This window comes from Hippoglossus hippoglossus, chromosome 14, assembly GCF_009819705.1.
Source record: "Hippoglossus hippoglossus isolate fHipHip1 chromosome 14, fHipHip1.pri, whole genome shotgun sequence".
NCBI classification, from domain to species: Eukaryota; Metazoa; Chordata; class Actinopteri; order Pleuronectiformes; family Pleuronectidae; genus Hippoglossus; species Hippoglossus hippoglossus.
Window position 1 is genome coordinate 2,037,975 of NC_047164.1, and position 14,458 is coordinate 2,052,432.

The 14,458-nt window shown below is 43.3% G+C and overlaps 2 protein-coding genes across 2 annotated transcripts; one reads left to right on the forward strand and one right to left on the reverse strand.

Moving 5' to 3' along the window:
- Positions 1-1,042: 1,042 nt before the first annotated feature.
- LOC117774427 (histone deacetylase complex subunit SAP30L) lies at positions 1,043-10,034 on the forward strand. The gene is made up of 4 exons (XM_034606847.1): positions 1,043-1,825; positions 4,443-4,565; positions 4,895-4,993; positions 7,318-10,034. The coding sequence occupies exons 1-4, from the start codon at positions 1,640-1,642 to the stop codon at positions 7,444-7,446; spliced, it is 537 nt and encodes a 178-aa protein (XP_034462738.1). The 5' UTR covers positions 1,043-1,639; the 3' UTR covers positions 7,447-10,034.
- Positions 10,035-10,850: 816 nt separating this feature from the next.
- Positions 10,851-14,255, reverse strand: LOC117774656 (heart- and neural crest derivatives-expressed protein 1-like). Its single transcript, XM_034607222.1, has 2 exons — positions 13,458-14,255; positions 10,851-12,396 (listed from the first exon to the last, which is right to left on the reverse strand). The coding sequence occupies exons 1-2, from the start codon at positions 13,935-13,937 to the stop codon at positions 12,301-12,303; spliced, it is 576 nt and encodes a 191-aa protein (XP_034463113.1). The 5' UTR covers positions 13,938-14,255; the 3' UTR covers positions 10,851-12,300.
- Between the last annotated feature and the right edge of the window lie 203 nt (positions 14,256-14,458).

Genomic DNA, 14,458 nt, shown 5'->3' on the forward strand with positions numbered 1-14,458 from the left:
CTATCAACCCTTTATATTTGTTTGTTTAATTTTGGTAAAAACTCCGGCCTCCTGCTCTCGGCTCAGTGTCAGACTTTATAAATTTGAATCAACAGTTAATTCTTAACAACAGTTAACTCGCTTTCGAACCACAAATTCAAAAAGTAGTGCAGTCAAATCAGAACCATCTCCAAAGTAATTCACACACTAGTCTTCTCTAGACTGTTACTCTCCCGTCTCCAACTAGTTCACAACGCAGCAGCTCTCACTGCTTTTAAAAGAAAAACATCACATCACCCTTCTCTCCATTGGCTCCTTGTCCATTTTAGAATTGATTTGAAGATTTTACTGATCTCTTTTAAAGGATCTGGCCCCAAACTACATCACAGAACTTGGCAGCCTCAGATCCTCAGGTGGAACCTGCTGCTCCAAAGTCGAGGCTGAAAACTAAAGTTGTTTTTTCCATCAGGCCCTCGGCTTTGGAATCTACCTGAGGAGAAAAGACTCACAGAGTCACTGACTTCTTTTAAATCACTTCTTAAAACCCATTTTTATAGACTTGCTTTCATGTGATGTCGTTTTCTTCTTCCACCTTATATTTTTATTGTCATATTACTGCTTTTATGGGTTTTCAGTTTTCATATACTTATTAATTGAATTTGAACAATACCTTGTTGTCCGTGTCCTATTCACATCCTGCTGATTTATTATGTCTGTTATATTTACTTTTCTTGCTTTGCTGTCAAAGCACTTTGTAAACTCTGTTTTTATATAAAGTTTATTATATCATAATAATTCTTGTGCATTAACATGAATGCGACATTAAATCTATTTGCTATGATTGATATTAACTGTGTGAGTAGTTGTTTTAAAGTATACTCAGTCAGTTCAGCTCCATGTTAACTTGAAGCTTCTTCACCTTTAACCTCCTTCAGTGAAAAAAAAAGAAAACAACACATGACGCCGAGTGATACAGGAAGAACCCACAACGAGACCGATGCGCCTTTCAACCAATAGAAAAGCAGCATTTAAACGCAAGACCCGCCTTGGTGGAAAATCCACCAATCCTGTGCCGGGATCGGGACTTCCGCCCCGGACACGGAGCGTGTCCCATTGTACGAGCTGCTCTCGAACCCGCGGTTGTTGCGGCGCAACCCTGTTTAAATGCGTGATTCCTGTAAAGTTGTTTCGTCTCGTTGTCGCCGGTTCACCGCCTGAGAGTCGGGGCCACACGCGAATCTTGACCGAGAAAGCACCGCGTTGTCAGCGGGACAAACAGCGGCGGGTCTCCCCGGAGGAATCAGTTGGTTGTCGGCTGCGGAGCCACCTTGCGGTCCCGCTAGCACCGGAGCTAGCTAACGTTAGCGGCGGCGGTTTGTGCGGCGTGAATCTGCCGGTGATCCGCAGGGAAACATGCGTCCAACCGGACACGGTCGTGTTTCCAAGTGAGTCACCGGAGCTTGGGTAAAACACCGGGGGCCGCTCGGCGCTCGAACCGCAGCCGTTAGCCGAGCTAGCTCGTTAGCTAACACCACCGGGTTGCCTTTCACAAAGGGGGGGCAGAGCGTGAACGGGAGCCGCGGTCGTCCACCTGACGCCGGCTGCTTAACCGACCTCGCCCGGGTTCTGTCGTAGCGCGAGCACCCGACCCGGTCCCAGGATGAACGGGTTCAGCACGGAGGAGGACAGCCACGACGGACCGCCCGCGCCGCCGTTCTACGGGCAGAGCTGCTGCCTGATCGAGGACGGGGAGCGCTGCGGCCGCTCCGCTGGAAACGCCTCCTTCAGCAAGCGGATCCAGAAGAGCATCTCCCAGAAGAAGCTGAAGCTGGACATCGACAAGAGCGTGAGTTTCATGTGCACGTGTATTGTTTACGTTTGAATCATCCGGGGGAGGGGGTGGGGGGGGTAGCGTGTCGCTGGAAGTCGGGTTAGCTTGTTCACAGGGGGGGGAAACCGTTGAGACGCTCCAGCTGTCAGCTAATGCTAGTTAGCATGTTCGTAAACGTGAGGTCAACACCGGGACACGTTCGCAGCTTCCCCCCCTCGGGCGGCGAACTGGGGGGGCTGAAGCTAACCTGCTAACCTGCTAACTCTTGTTTTAAAACGTCAGGTTAGCATTTAGCCGCGTTAGCTCCCTGCAGGACAGCGGGTTCCTGTCCGGATCAACCCGGAGCTTTAACTGCGACAAGCCCCCGCTGCTCCTCTTAAAATGGCTGTTGTCAGGGAAGCTTGCGGGAGCCGAGCGCCTGCAGCCCGGTCACAGCCGGTTAAAGCCCCGGAAAGTGGCTCTAAACTCGGACTGGAGCTTCAGGATGTTTCTGCTGGGACATTTCTGTGTGTTTCACTCGAGTCTCGCGTGTTTTCATGACACTCTGCACCTTTTTAACCTGTTTACAATGTGAAACTAAAGTACTCTGGAACTAAAGCTCCAAACTTAGGCCTCGTGAACCGTTCAAACGTTTCTGGACGTCGATTCATTCTCTGTCTGAATCAGCAGTAGAAATAGGATTTGATATAAACTCTTGCCTTAACTTTCTTAATGATGTGCCCAATCTTCAAATTGATAAGAAAGTGCAGACTGTTAATTACTTTGCAACATATTTCACACTTCTACTTTGGACCAAACTCTCACCTTTTCCAGAGATGAACTCTTGAAAAACACAATGCTGGACATGTTTATTAAAGAGTTACGTCCTCCATTGTTCTCTAGCTTGAAGAACTCATTCAAAGATGGATGAAATTTAGCTGTTTACGACCGTCACTGTCTTTGTCACTTCATGTAGGCTGAGTGACTCCAGCAGAAAGTTGCTCTAAACTCGCACTGGAGCCACAGTATAGTTCTCGTAGTACAGTTCCATGTTTTCCATTACACTCTGCACTTTATAACACAGGAAACTACTCTATAGTGGCCTGCTTACAACGTCAGGAAGTTTTTAAAACCAGGCAACTGGTCCTGATAAGAAACCAACGGCTGGTTCACCAAGCAGGCAGGTGTATCAGACCCCCAGAGACCCCCCCCCCCCCCCCCCACCTTCCCTGTGTGACAGTTAAATATAGACAATGTATTGCAAAGTTATTTAGGAATATGCACCACTGAAACAAAATGTATTTAGTTTCCAGCAAGGTATTAACTTGCATATTATTGTCTCAAGGATTCATTTATTAACATTTCACATGCCAGGAAAAACTGCTCAAATATTTTTTAGCTGTGAATCCTGAACTGTGTTAAAACTTACTGAGCTTCTTGTAATAAACAAAGAAGAAATGTAATTAAAAGCAAAATGTAATAATAATGATGATAAGGAACATAGAGTATAAATAGATTCATATATTTTTTGAATCATAAGCAAGGGAAGAGAACATGATACCAAACATAATCAATTCATTTATAAAACTGTTATAAACCATCTTGGTTCTGCTCATGGGCACTCTGCCCTCCGTGTGACGCTGGAGTGAGTAGCTGGGAGTTGATAAACATCTGGACAGCTCGATCTAGCGGATTTTAAAAACTTTATCATGGAAAAACTATAAAATAAACATCTGCAATACAAACCACTAAATAAACACTTTGAACGTGCACCAGTAAGACACAATATTTGAAGGCTACAGAAACATATTAGATTGCAGAGTATTGTCTCAAACATTTTGTTTATTTTGTGGAAAGAAAGTAATTAACGTTGTCCTCCGAGATTTTGCGTCACAGCCAAAAACCAAAACAGATCAAATAGAAGTGATTATACAACAGAAATCTACATCTGTGCAACTGGATCTAGTAGATGTCATGCTTAAAATATGTTTACAACTGTTAAGTGGTTATGGAAGAACTATAATAAACCATAACATGTTCCTTGCTCCCTTCAAAGAGACAGTAGAGATCAGTGAATACAAGCATAGATGTGTCGTGGCTGCAGAAACCCGCCCTCTTAATCCTCATTGTATTCAGGGGGGTTTTACTCTTTAGTTCCTGGATGGCACCATGTTGAGAAACCCGGTGCAGCCTGAGAAAGAAGGAGCTGCTGCTGCTCTTGTTCTTCCTGCGAGTTTTTGTTTTCCAAGCATGCTGGGACTCATGCAACCAGTCACAGTGTGGCCCAGTGGAATGACATGCACACGAGTTCACTGCAGGACAGACGTGTATTTTAGGCCGTTCAGCTGAGGCAGCAAACACAAGATGGCACACTTTAATTATTACCTTTTAGAAAAGCCTGTGGTCAGGGCTGAGAGTCAATACCTTTTTACTTTACAAGAGAATCGGTCTGTAGATAGATTTGTTTTTCTTGTACAGCCACTTGTGCAAAGACAAAATCAAACACTGCTGAAAAAACGATTATCTAGTAGCACAGTAGCTCGGGTGTTGTGTTGACAACTGTTTTGAAGATTGTATTATCCTGGGACCTTGTGTATTCCCATACGGTTTTGTCCGTGGACTACTCCTTTAATGCTCACTGTTGTCTTTATAGGTGCGACACCTCTACATCTGTGAGTTCCACAAGAACTTCATCCAGAGCGTCCGCAACAAGAGGAAGAGGAAGACCAGTGACGATGGAGGAGAATCTCCGGATCATGACGTGGAGGTGCCTGAGGTAACTTGGACACGAGTTACCAACAGTGACGTTGTATTTGTGTGTAGAGCCCGAAGGACCTGTAATTGTTTTGTAGAGCAAAGGAAGAGAACGCAATGAAGATGGATACTCGTATATATTCATCCTGTGTAGTTTTCCTTCTTTTGTTTCCAGTGTTGATTGTTGCTGTGATGATTCCTCCACAGACATCATTAATATGTCAGCCCCTTTAAAAACTGAAGAGAAGTAAATCTCTCAAATTTGTGAATCAAAGATGGAGGCAGGATAAAATGTCATCATCTCTCCAAACCGAGTTACTGACTGTGTCCCTGCTTGTGTCCTGTGTTCAGGTCGACCTTTTCCAGCTGCAGGTGAACACGTTGAGACGCTACAAGCGACACTACAAGCTGCAGACCAGACCTGGACTCAACAAGGCCCAACTGGCAGAGGTGAGAGCCGCTGGTACCCGAAAGTGTAACCTAACTTTCATTCTGTATTAACCATGAAACCAAATCAATATCTGAGTAAAAAGATTTCCCTGAGCTTACATTAGACTCTGGTCCCAGTGATGGAACCAGAGTCCCTGCAATGGTTCCTAGTTCCAGCTGTGGAAATGCAGTTTAAGTGCAATTCCTAAATTGGGTTTTAAGAATATGAGTGAACAAAGACGGAGGGAGAGAAACTTTCTACTGTGGAGTTTTCAGCCTCTGTTTACCTCTGGGTGTCTTCTCATGTTTGACTGAATGTAATGAATGGATGTAAATAACACAATCAGCAGCTGCAACTCCCAGGTCCCTGCTCTCGACATTTGCTGCACGACCCGGTGTTTGAATCCTTTCACTTGAACCACAGCAACCGTTTAGCTTCAGGCATTTTGTTGTCGTGTTGACTGGAGTTTGACGTAGCTACTAGCTAACTGTCGGCTAGCGTTACATCCTGCCAGAGCCGAGTAGAGAGTGCGTTGCCACCAGAGTTGAGTGTGACGTTTAAGTAGCTTGTTAGCATGACAGCTGTGTCAGTACAGAGCTCAGGCAACGAAATGAGGCACAGAAATCCCAACACTTACAGATGTCAACCACTGATCTACAACCCCACCATTAGTTTATCTTTCTAAAAACTCAACACAAGCTCTCCTCGAGTTACACAAACTTAACTTCACAGCTTCGAAGCAGCGTCCTGCGAGGAAGCTATGAGTTTCCTTTTTGAAATAATAACGCATGTAGTTAATTGTGTGTGACGCTGAACGCCACCGAGCCGCCTTCATGAGGTGTTGCCAGCATCTTTCTTCTTGACCCTTGCCTCCATGTCACTCATTTGCTGTGATATACGTCGTGTGGCAGCTCATAGTCGGCAGTAATTGGTTGTGGAGAGATTGTTAGTCTAAATTGCTGAACCGACAGGTGGACCTCATGCAGCTGGCTCGGCCCTTGTCCGTACAAATGCGTCCAGTATACAGCGCTCTCAGTCAGTCCGGGGGGGGGGTCGTCGGATGTGAACAGGCTGTAGAGTTAACAATCTGAATGAATGAAACTGTAAGTTGAACGTTTCCCTCGGCTTTAACTCAGGTTCAGGCCCCTTTTATTAATGAGCCTCCCACATCATTAATAAAGCAGCAGTCAACAGCTCCACAAGCAGCTGCAGCAGCCCCCCCCCCCCCCCCTCAGCTCCGCTCAGGAGAACCAGGGGCTGCGGCGCACGGCTGCACACAGGATGTTTGTTTTCTTCTCCTTCTGCTACTTCATAAATCCAAACAGCCATTACTCACTTCAGTTAAGTGAAACGTCTCGAGTTGCCGATGATAAATATCTAAAAGATTTAAGTTTCGTGCGATTCAACAGTTATTGATCAAAGTCTTTGCAGTTGGGCATCGTTCACACAGGAAAAAGCTTCTTATGAACAGTAAAGTCCAAATGTTTGAGTGTTGTATGAATCCGTGTCTCCTGTATTGACTGGACTCCGGGTTTAACTCTTCTCTCCACGGAGCTTTGGTTGATTTTATAAAGTACACTGTGAAACTTTGGATGTGTCCATTGGGCCAACAACAACAACACGACGCATGTGTTTGAGATAAATTGTTCATGATTGTAAATTAGATGAAGATCATCATTTCAGATGATTTCTAAACGTAAATGGAGATTTGTCCGTCACCAATCGGTGTGAAACATTAAGTTTACTGATCCAGTAAAGGCAGGCGGCGCATTGCATGACCTGAGTTTTCCTTTATTTCCTGGTCATTGTCCATAAGTTCATTGTTACTGGATTGTCATTGAGACATAATTAGCTCTCTGAAGACACCATGTTGTTTCCTTGTGGCTTGGCCAGGACCCTGCTTTCTCACTCATGGTCGTTCTTTTGAAATTTTGTCAGGAACATTTCTATAAACACCCGTAAATTTAAAGAACAATATTTCATCTTTGTGATGTGCAGCCTTTCACTTTTTCTCTTAAAGAAAAACTTCGCCTCTTAGGTGAATCATGGAAGTTGTGGCTCTGGCCCCAATTTTCTGTCTGAACCCGAGCGAGCCTTAAAAAATAAATAAAACTAACCCAACCAGACACAAACACAACAGTAATTTGGTTTTCCTGTTTCCAGTCCAGTGTTTTGCCCAAGTACAGGCATATGCAGAATAAACCAAGTAGATAGAACCCGCCAACATGACAGGACCTGAATATCATTTCAGCTCCAGACAAATCAGGAAAACGATTATTATGATGAACATGGTTTGTGTACACTGAGCTTTTATTTGAACTTTTGCTTTTCCCCTCCTCTGCAGACGGTGAGTCGTCACTTCAGGAATATCCCCGTGAACGAGAAGGAGACGCTGACGTACTTCATTTACATGGTGAAGAGCAGCAAGAGCCGCTTGGACCAGAAAGGAGACGGCGGCAAACCGTTGGACTAAAGCTTCCCCGACAACAACCGCAGCAATCGCCACGACAGGAATCGACAGTGATCTATACCCACGGTGACAAACAAGCATTATTGAAGCTGGACACCACTAACTACAGCAACCACCGCTTTGACAAGCTCCTCCCACAACCCTGCGCCCCACTCCTCCTTCACACCAGACAGTGACTCTCTCTGTCCTCAAAGGACGACCCACAGAGAAGGAGGCTGAAGAATTCAGGATGGGACGAGTTTCGCTTTCGCTCATTTCGCCCTTTTCAGATAAAACCCAGTCCGTGCACATGTTGTCACGACGATCGATCCGCTCTCTCCTCCGCAAAAAGCCGAGTCCCTAAAGACTGTCGAGGACCAGGACGCCGCGTCTCCGCAGGGTTTTTACGTCGTCACGCTGTAATGTAACTTGTCGATATGTACAAAAGGAATCACGTCCGATCTGAAGTAACCTGGTGGAATGAAATGTACAAAATTAGCTGCCTTAAGTGTAAAAAGCAAAAACACGTTTTGGTAATTTTGGGGGATTTTTCTTTTTCTTCTCTTTGCCGAGTTGACTGTTAAACACGTTTCGCCATCCACGGGGAACGCTTGTGCCAAACAGAGACCGAAAGAAGAGTGTTGGTGATGAATGATGCCGAGTGGGAGGTTTTCTCTTCTTTTTTTAATGTGAAAGAACGAATGAATTGTGGGAAAGCGGAGCCGCCGTCACTGAACTCCCGTTTAGCTCACGAGGGGCTCGGGGGTCACAAAACTGGCAAAAGTCTTTCGCACTCTAAAATGAAGAAGTCGCCGTTTTCCAACCGAACGTGATGCATTGAACGACTGTGGTGAATGAAGTAGCATTTGGCTGCGACCCACTCTTCTCCCTCACCGTATCAACACACAAGGATTTATTTCTCTGAGCATTGCAGGCGGTCGCTACTTCCTTTTTAAAAAAAATATATATATATATTTAGTTTCTTTCTTTTTAGTTGAGCCACAATTCTATTGGTTGTATAAAGTTGTTTCTTGGAGATATGATTTAGTTATTTTGTTTTTCAGCTAAAAGGAAATGTGTGCGTTTGTGTGTGTGCTTGTACTTCTGTCTTTGTGAGGACTTGTTTCACCTTTTTGGAGGGAGGACATCTCAGCCGGTCCTCATGAATTGAAAAGGCTGTTTGAGTGTTAATACTTGATATTAGGGTGATGTTATGGTTTAGGCGTTTATTTGTGGTAGTAAAAGTTAAGGGTAGTGAGCTCGAGTGTTTTATGTCAACAAGTGTCCTCGGAAAAGAGAGAAGTACAAGTATGTGAGTGTGTGTGTGTGTGTGTGTGAAACAGGGGAAAGAGTAAATATTGGCACCTTTTTAATATTTAAGAGTTTATAGTGGACGGCGTCTCAACTCTCGATTTGAAGCTTTTCCAACCTGGATGTATTTCAAGAAGCTGGATTGATGACTGTAGATTGTTCTTTTGTTTCTTCCCATAGTTGGAATGTCACGCAGCAGAGCTCATTCACTTCACAGTCACTTAAAGTCACTTAAATTACCCACACTCGTAGATATTAGTCCTCCAGAATCGAATGGCTTCTTTCTTGACCCATGTCCCATCCTTCCTCTTACGTTTTGTGGAAATCTGTCCAGTGGTTTTAGCCTAATCCTGCTGGGGACCGGGGAGGAAACGTAAAAACATGTCTTACATCTTCTGGGTGCCCTTCGTCCTCATCATGCTGCAGAAATCCCTTTTTAGAGGAAGTCTTCAATGTTTAACAGGTTGATGCAGAACTGACACTGTCCCTCTGGCTCATGTGCGTAACTGAATGTCATACATGTCCAATGTGAATCTAATCTGACTCCAAAACTGCATCACAACCAAACTGGATTAGTGTTGCTGGTTTACGACTCGACTCCTTAAAGGTTTCACATTTGTACGTAAACAGTGACTCTGCTAGTTTTGGCTGCAACTTATGATTTATTTTCCTTATTTCTATTTAAGTAATCTATCACTTGTCCATCTTGCAGTGTATGAAATGCTCTGCAGAGCTGAAGAATCACGTCCCTGTTGAACTTTGCCATCAGCGGTTCGACTGGGTCTTTTTAATTTTCACCAAACCGCAGGCAGTGATGAGAAATGACCAGTAGGTGGCCTCCTGTGACCCCTGTTACCCTTAAACATGATGAATTTGACATGCTTATTTAAATCCTCTGTGTTGTTGCCAACGTCCGACTTCTGTTTGTCCTTCATCTTCAAACGCTCGTCCTCTGTAAACTGCATTTCTTTTCTTTTTAAATGATGGTGACTTCATGAGCGTACACACTGTTTGAGCTTCTTCTTTCTTTTCTTTTTTTATCTCGTCATCTTTTGTTGCGTTATATTTAAGTTGACCAGGTTTCATTTTGTTAGTGTTTGTATTTTTTCAGTTTTGGCTTGTAGGTTTTTGTTAGTGTCATGTAGAGAAACACCCGACTTTATTAACTCATAGGCCATGCCACATTAACCTAATTATTGTATTAGAAAAAACATATTTAAATATGACTGCTTATTGCTCCTGATGATGATGATGATGATGATGATGATAATAATTATAATAAATGTATTGTACAGGCAGAATCAAAGCTCTCGTCTCTGTTCATTCACAGATTCACCCACTGTCTCACAGGAGGTTTGTGTTTCTCCTGCAGATTTTAACAAACACGTTGAAATGATTTTTGAAATAATACTTTTGAGAATTAAGGATGAAAACAAACCTGATTTTGTGTTTTTAGGTGAAGGCAGAGGTTTCAGTAACAGCCACCCACCACTAGATGTCGCTGTGGACTCTCCTGTTGGATGAGGTCAGCCGGATGTGGGGGTGGAGAAGTTGGAGTTTGAAACCAAACGCTTTTGTTTTTCAGTTAATTTTCCTCTAACTTTATTAAAAACACATTAATTCTATTTAAAGTCATTTCACCTCTTTAGACAAAGAACTAACAGGATTTTAAACACCCACTTATAATTATCACCTATAATAAATATATCTATATATTTAAACTAAGCTTACAAATCTGCACAGGATTAGAAATTATTGTCTTTTATTTAATGTATTAATTAAATGGTAAATTAAAACAAATGTAATAAAATTATGTTGCCCATTCCTTTTATTTTAAAATTTGTTTCCCTTTTATACATGTTTTTCCACAGTGGGATTTAAAATAAGAGCATTAAAATATTGCCCATCGGTTTTAAATTAAGATCAATCTTTAAGCAAACTGTGCACAAATTAATCAAATAATCCAAATCACCAGATGATATTTAGAATATTCAGAAAACAACTCTCACTGTTGAAAAGTCCGTAAATTGACGATTCAATTAAATTCATAAAAATAAAATAACTTCCCCCAGCAAACGAGTATAAGAAAAAATAAAGATGTCAGTTTCCACCACAGCTCGAGTGTCTTAAAATAATTCATTTATTTACTGAACTTTATATAACTTCACATCTAATGTACATTTCCGTCAACATCGCACAGTAATAACACTTCAGTCCCTTTAATGGTTGAGTTTGGAGTTTTTGTGGGAGTGAGAGTTTTCTGCTGTGCGTCATGAAAACTTTTAAACATTTAAAACGTGTCAGCGTGTTTCTCTCTCTCTCTCTCTCTCTCTCTCTCCTCAACACGGACAGTGACGTTAATTCTTCTGAGGTAGATTCACTTCGTCCAGTCAGAGCGTGTACAGCCGCTCTGACTGGAATACTGCAGTAAAACCGTTATAGTGTTTTTATACTTTAATACCAAATTCAGCGGGATGAAACCGGGACTGAAAAAACGTCTCCCCCCAAAAAACTGTTGATCATCTCACTTCACACCATCGAGCTCATCGAGTGTCCTGTTAATTAATGTCTTTAAATATAAAATCACATTTGCTTTTGTTTCAGTTTAACACTGAAAATCCTTTTTTGCTATGAACATTTATTTTTTGCAGATGAGAAATTGTGGGAAATACTTTCCGACCAGGTTTATTAATAAAAGTAAAGAATGTTAAGCGAAATTCAGGCCAAAGAAAAAAAGATTTACCTCCACGAGCATTTTTAAAATGTTCACATTAAAATAAAAACTCATATTTTGGCGTTAGATAAAATTAAGTGCACGCAGCCAATACGCGGCAGAAATCTGTTTATTAAATGTGGATTGTGTAAAAACGCTTCTGTGTGAAAGTTAATTAAACTTTATGCAACTTTCTGGTTTGATAAAAGTTTATCAGAAGAAGCAGTAAAGGCTTAAAACTGTTTAAGTCAAATCTTTGCGTAAATGTGGCACAATTACGCGTCATGCAAGGAGTTCTGCGGACTATAAATTCATTTAAGCTTCATTACAATTTAGTTTTTGCACCTTTGCAGTAATTATCTTTGAGACCTTCTCTACATGTATCGTCTTATCATCTGTCCTGGTTTATTCTCTGAGCAGAAACATCACAACAACAACAACAACAACATCAATAACACACCTACACACTTGTTCTTTGAGGGGAGACGTGTTTCTTGGGGTCACGGTGTCAACATGTGGTTTATACAGTACCGGGGGTGGAGACATCAAAAAGCAGAAATACCACAAACAGCAAACACCTACAGTCACGTGTGTGTGTCCACGTCACACCAGGAGAACATCAGATCAGTAACAACAGAAACACAATAATAAAAAAAAAAAAAAGGTCTCCGCCGTTCACCTCGTTTGCGCGTCGTCCTTTAGTTCTGTCCGTTTGGCGCATCCATGTATGTGCACAGCGGTGCGTGCAGGTTCAGTCAGTCAGTGGTTTTTTAATCTGATTTGAATCCAGAGTCTGTGGAGAGGGTTGGGGGGTGAATGAGGGAGGGATGGAGGAGGGATGGAGGGATGGAGGGTCACTGGTTGAGCTCCAGGGCCCAGACCTGCTGCGGCCAGCCGGTGCGGCCCTTCACCTTCTTCTCGGCTCCTAAAGAGTCCTGCAGGCCGTCGGTCTGTGGGAGGAGGGGAACCAACACAACACAACACACACACACACACACACTGGATCAAATACCTCAGATTGCACAATCCTGCACAGTTTAATTACTGGACTTCAGTCATATGATACATGATAAATATCACATGTTTACTCTGAGTCTGATTAAATCCTGCAGGGAAATGCACTGATATGGTTCTGTGTGTAACCGAAAGTAAACACTAAACTTAATTTAACAAATAGGTAACATAATAAAGCTCCTTTTATATCAATATAGGCTGATATTTAAGTAATAATAATTAATAAGTTAAGTTATGATTCCACATGTGGCACTAAATCTATTTTTATTTAACTAAAACTAAATAGCATCGTCTTTAAAATAAACATATAATAAACGTTACATTAACCTAAAAACCGTGCGTTGCAGTAAAAACACATTTATCGACCTGCGTGTTGTAAAGTTAATTTAATATAATATAAAGTATGTGATGTGTGTGTTTGTGGAGGTGCAGCTGAGGCTGGATGTTGTCACGCTGCTGAGCAGCTGGAAATACTTTCTGCATGAGCTGTTTTACTGCTGCGTTACAGTTACAACATGTGACCGAGTGATCTCATCTGTGCAGCAAGATTCAAACTATTGATCAAAAACACTGATTCTTCTGTGGAGTTAATTTCAGCAGAAATATGAGCCTCGATAATGAGAGACACGCAGGTTCCATAATTACAGTGGAGCATAAATAACAAAAGCACCATAATAAAAACCTTGATATAGTCTATGTTTTATATAAAGTAGTAAATAACAGTCAAGATTAGGCTCAAAATGTAATATAATCATATTTAGTTTTGCACAGTTCAAATTGCTTCTATTTTAGAATATAATCACAGGTTGGCCCTGATAATAAAAACAAGAAATCATGCTTTAAATTTAGTCTAAATCAAAAATATACTTGGCTTCTAATGAAGGACAATACATATTTTAAATCCTCAAACATCCAGATTATATGTAAAGGACGAATCTATAATTACAGGAGAGTATTGTGGCTGCAGTGATTTCCCCTCGGAGGCTCGTGGACTCACCAGCTCTCGTTTCCTTTTCAGATCCCGGGTTTCAAATTTCTTAATCTCGGCCTTAAAGCCCTCCGTCTCCCCGGAGTCTTTGGCCAGGACGTCCATCAGGTAGGCGATGTAACTGGTCGCCAGGCGTAAAGTTTTGATTTTTGACAGTTTCGTGTCCGCCGGGACGTTGGGGATACACTCCCGCAGCTCGGCGAAGGCTGTGTTGATGCTCTCCGTCCTCCGACGCTCCTTCTTCGGCCCCGACGCTCTCCTCTTCCCCATGCCCGCCTGGAGCCCCTCGAGCCGCGCGTCGTGCGTCGCTCCGGGCGCCCCGAGCTCCGCGGCCGGGTAGGGCGCCTGGATCTGGAAGTCCTGCGGCACCTCGCCGTGGTTCACCACCCAGCTCTGGAAGTACGGCGCGTCCTGGTGGCACCGCTGGACGAAGGGGAAGGGTTCGTGCATCAGGTGGTGGTGATGCTGGTATCCCCCGATGAGGTTCATGTTGAGCGGGAGAGGAAACAACAGCGATACCGTGGGTCTGTCTCTGCTGCTGCGGCCCCAAAACGGTCAGTGCTCGGGGATCTGCAGCCAACGGGACTCATCCAACATTTATCCCCTCGGATTCATGAAGAAGTCGAACAAAGCGCCAACACAGACGTTTGCATCGTCGTCATTCTGGAAGCGACTTCAGCCGAGGCCGTGAAAAAGTTTGATAATTCCTGAGAACCGAAATCTCGGCGATGTGTCTGAGCTCCACTTGCGTCTCGACCGTGTCCCGGAGAGGCTGCTCTGATTCGCACAAGAAATTTGACCCCGGCGAAGGTGTGAGGCCCCCAGGTTTATATGATTTGGATGTCAGCGTGGAGAGGAGGCAGCCAATGGAGGAGAGCGCCCGGAATGGGAGGAGAGTCTGGAGAGCTTTGTAATAACATGCGCCATGGTGCCATAATCTCGAGGCACTGCACACACACATGGGAGCAAATATGTGCTCGATGCAGTTGATGCTTGGCTGCACACACGAG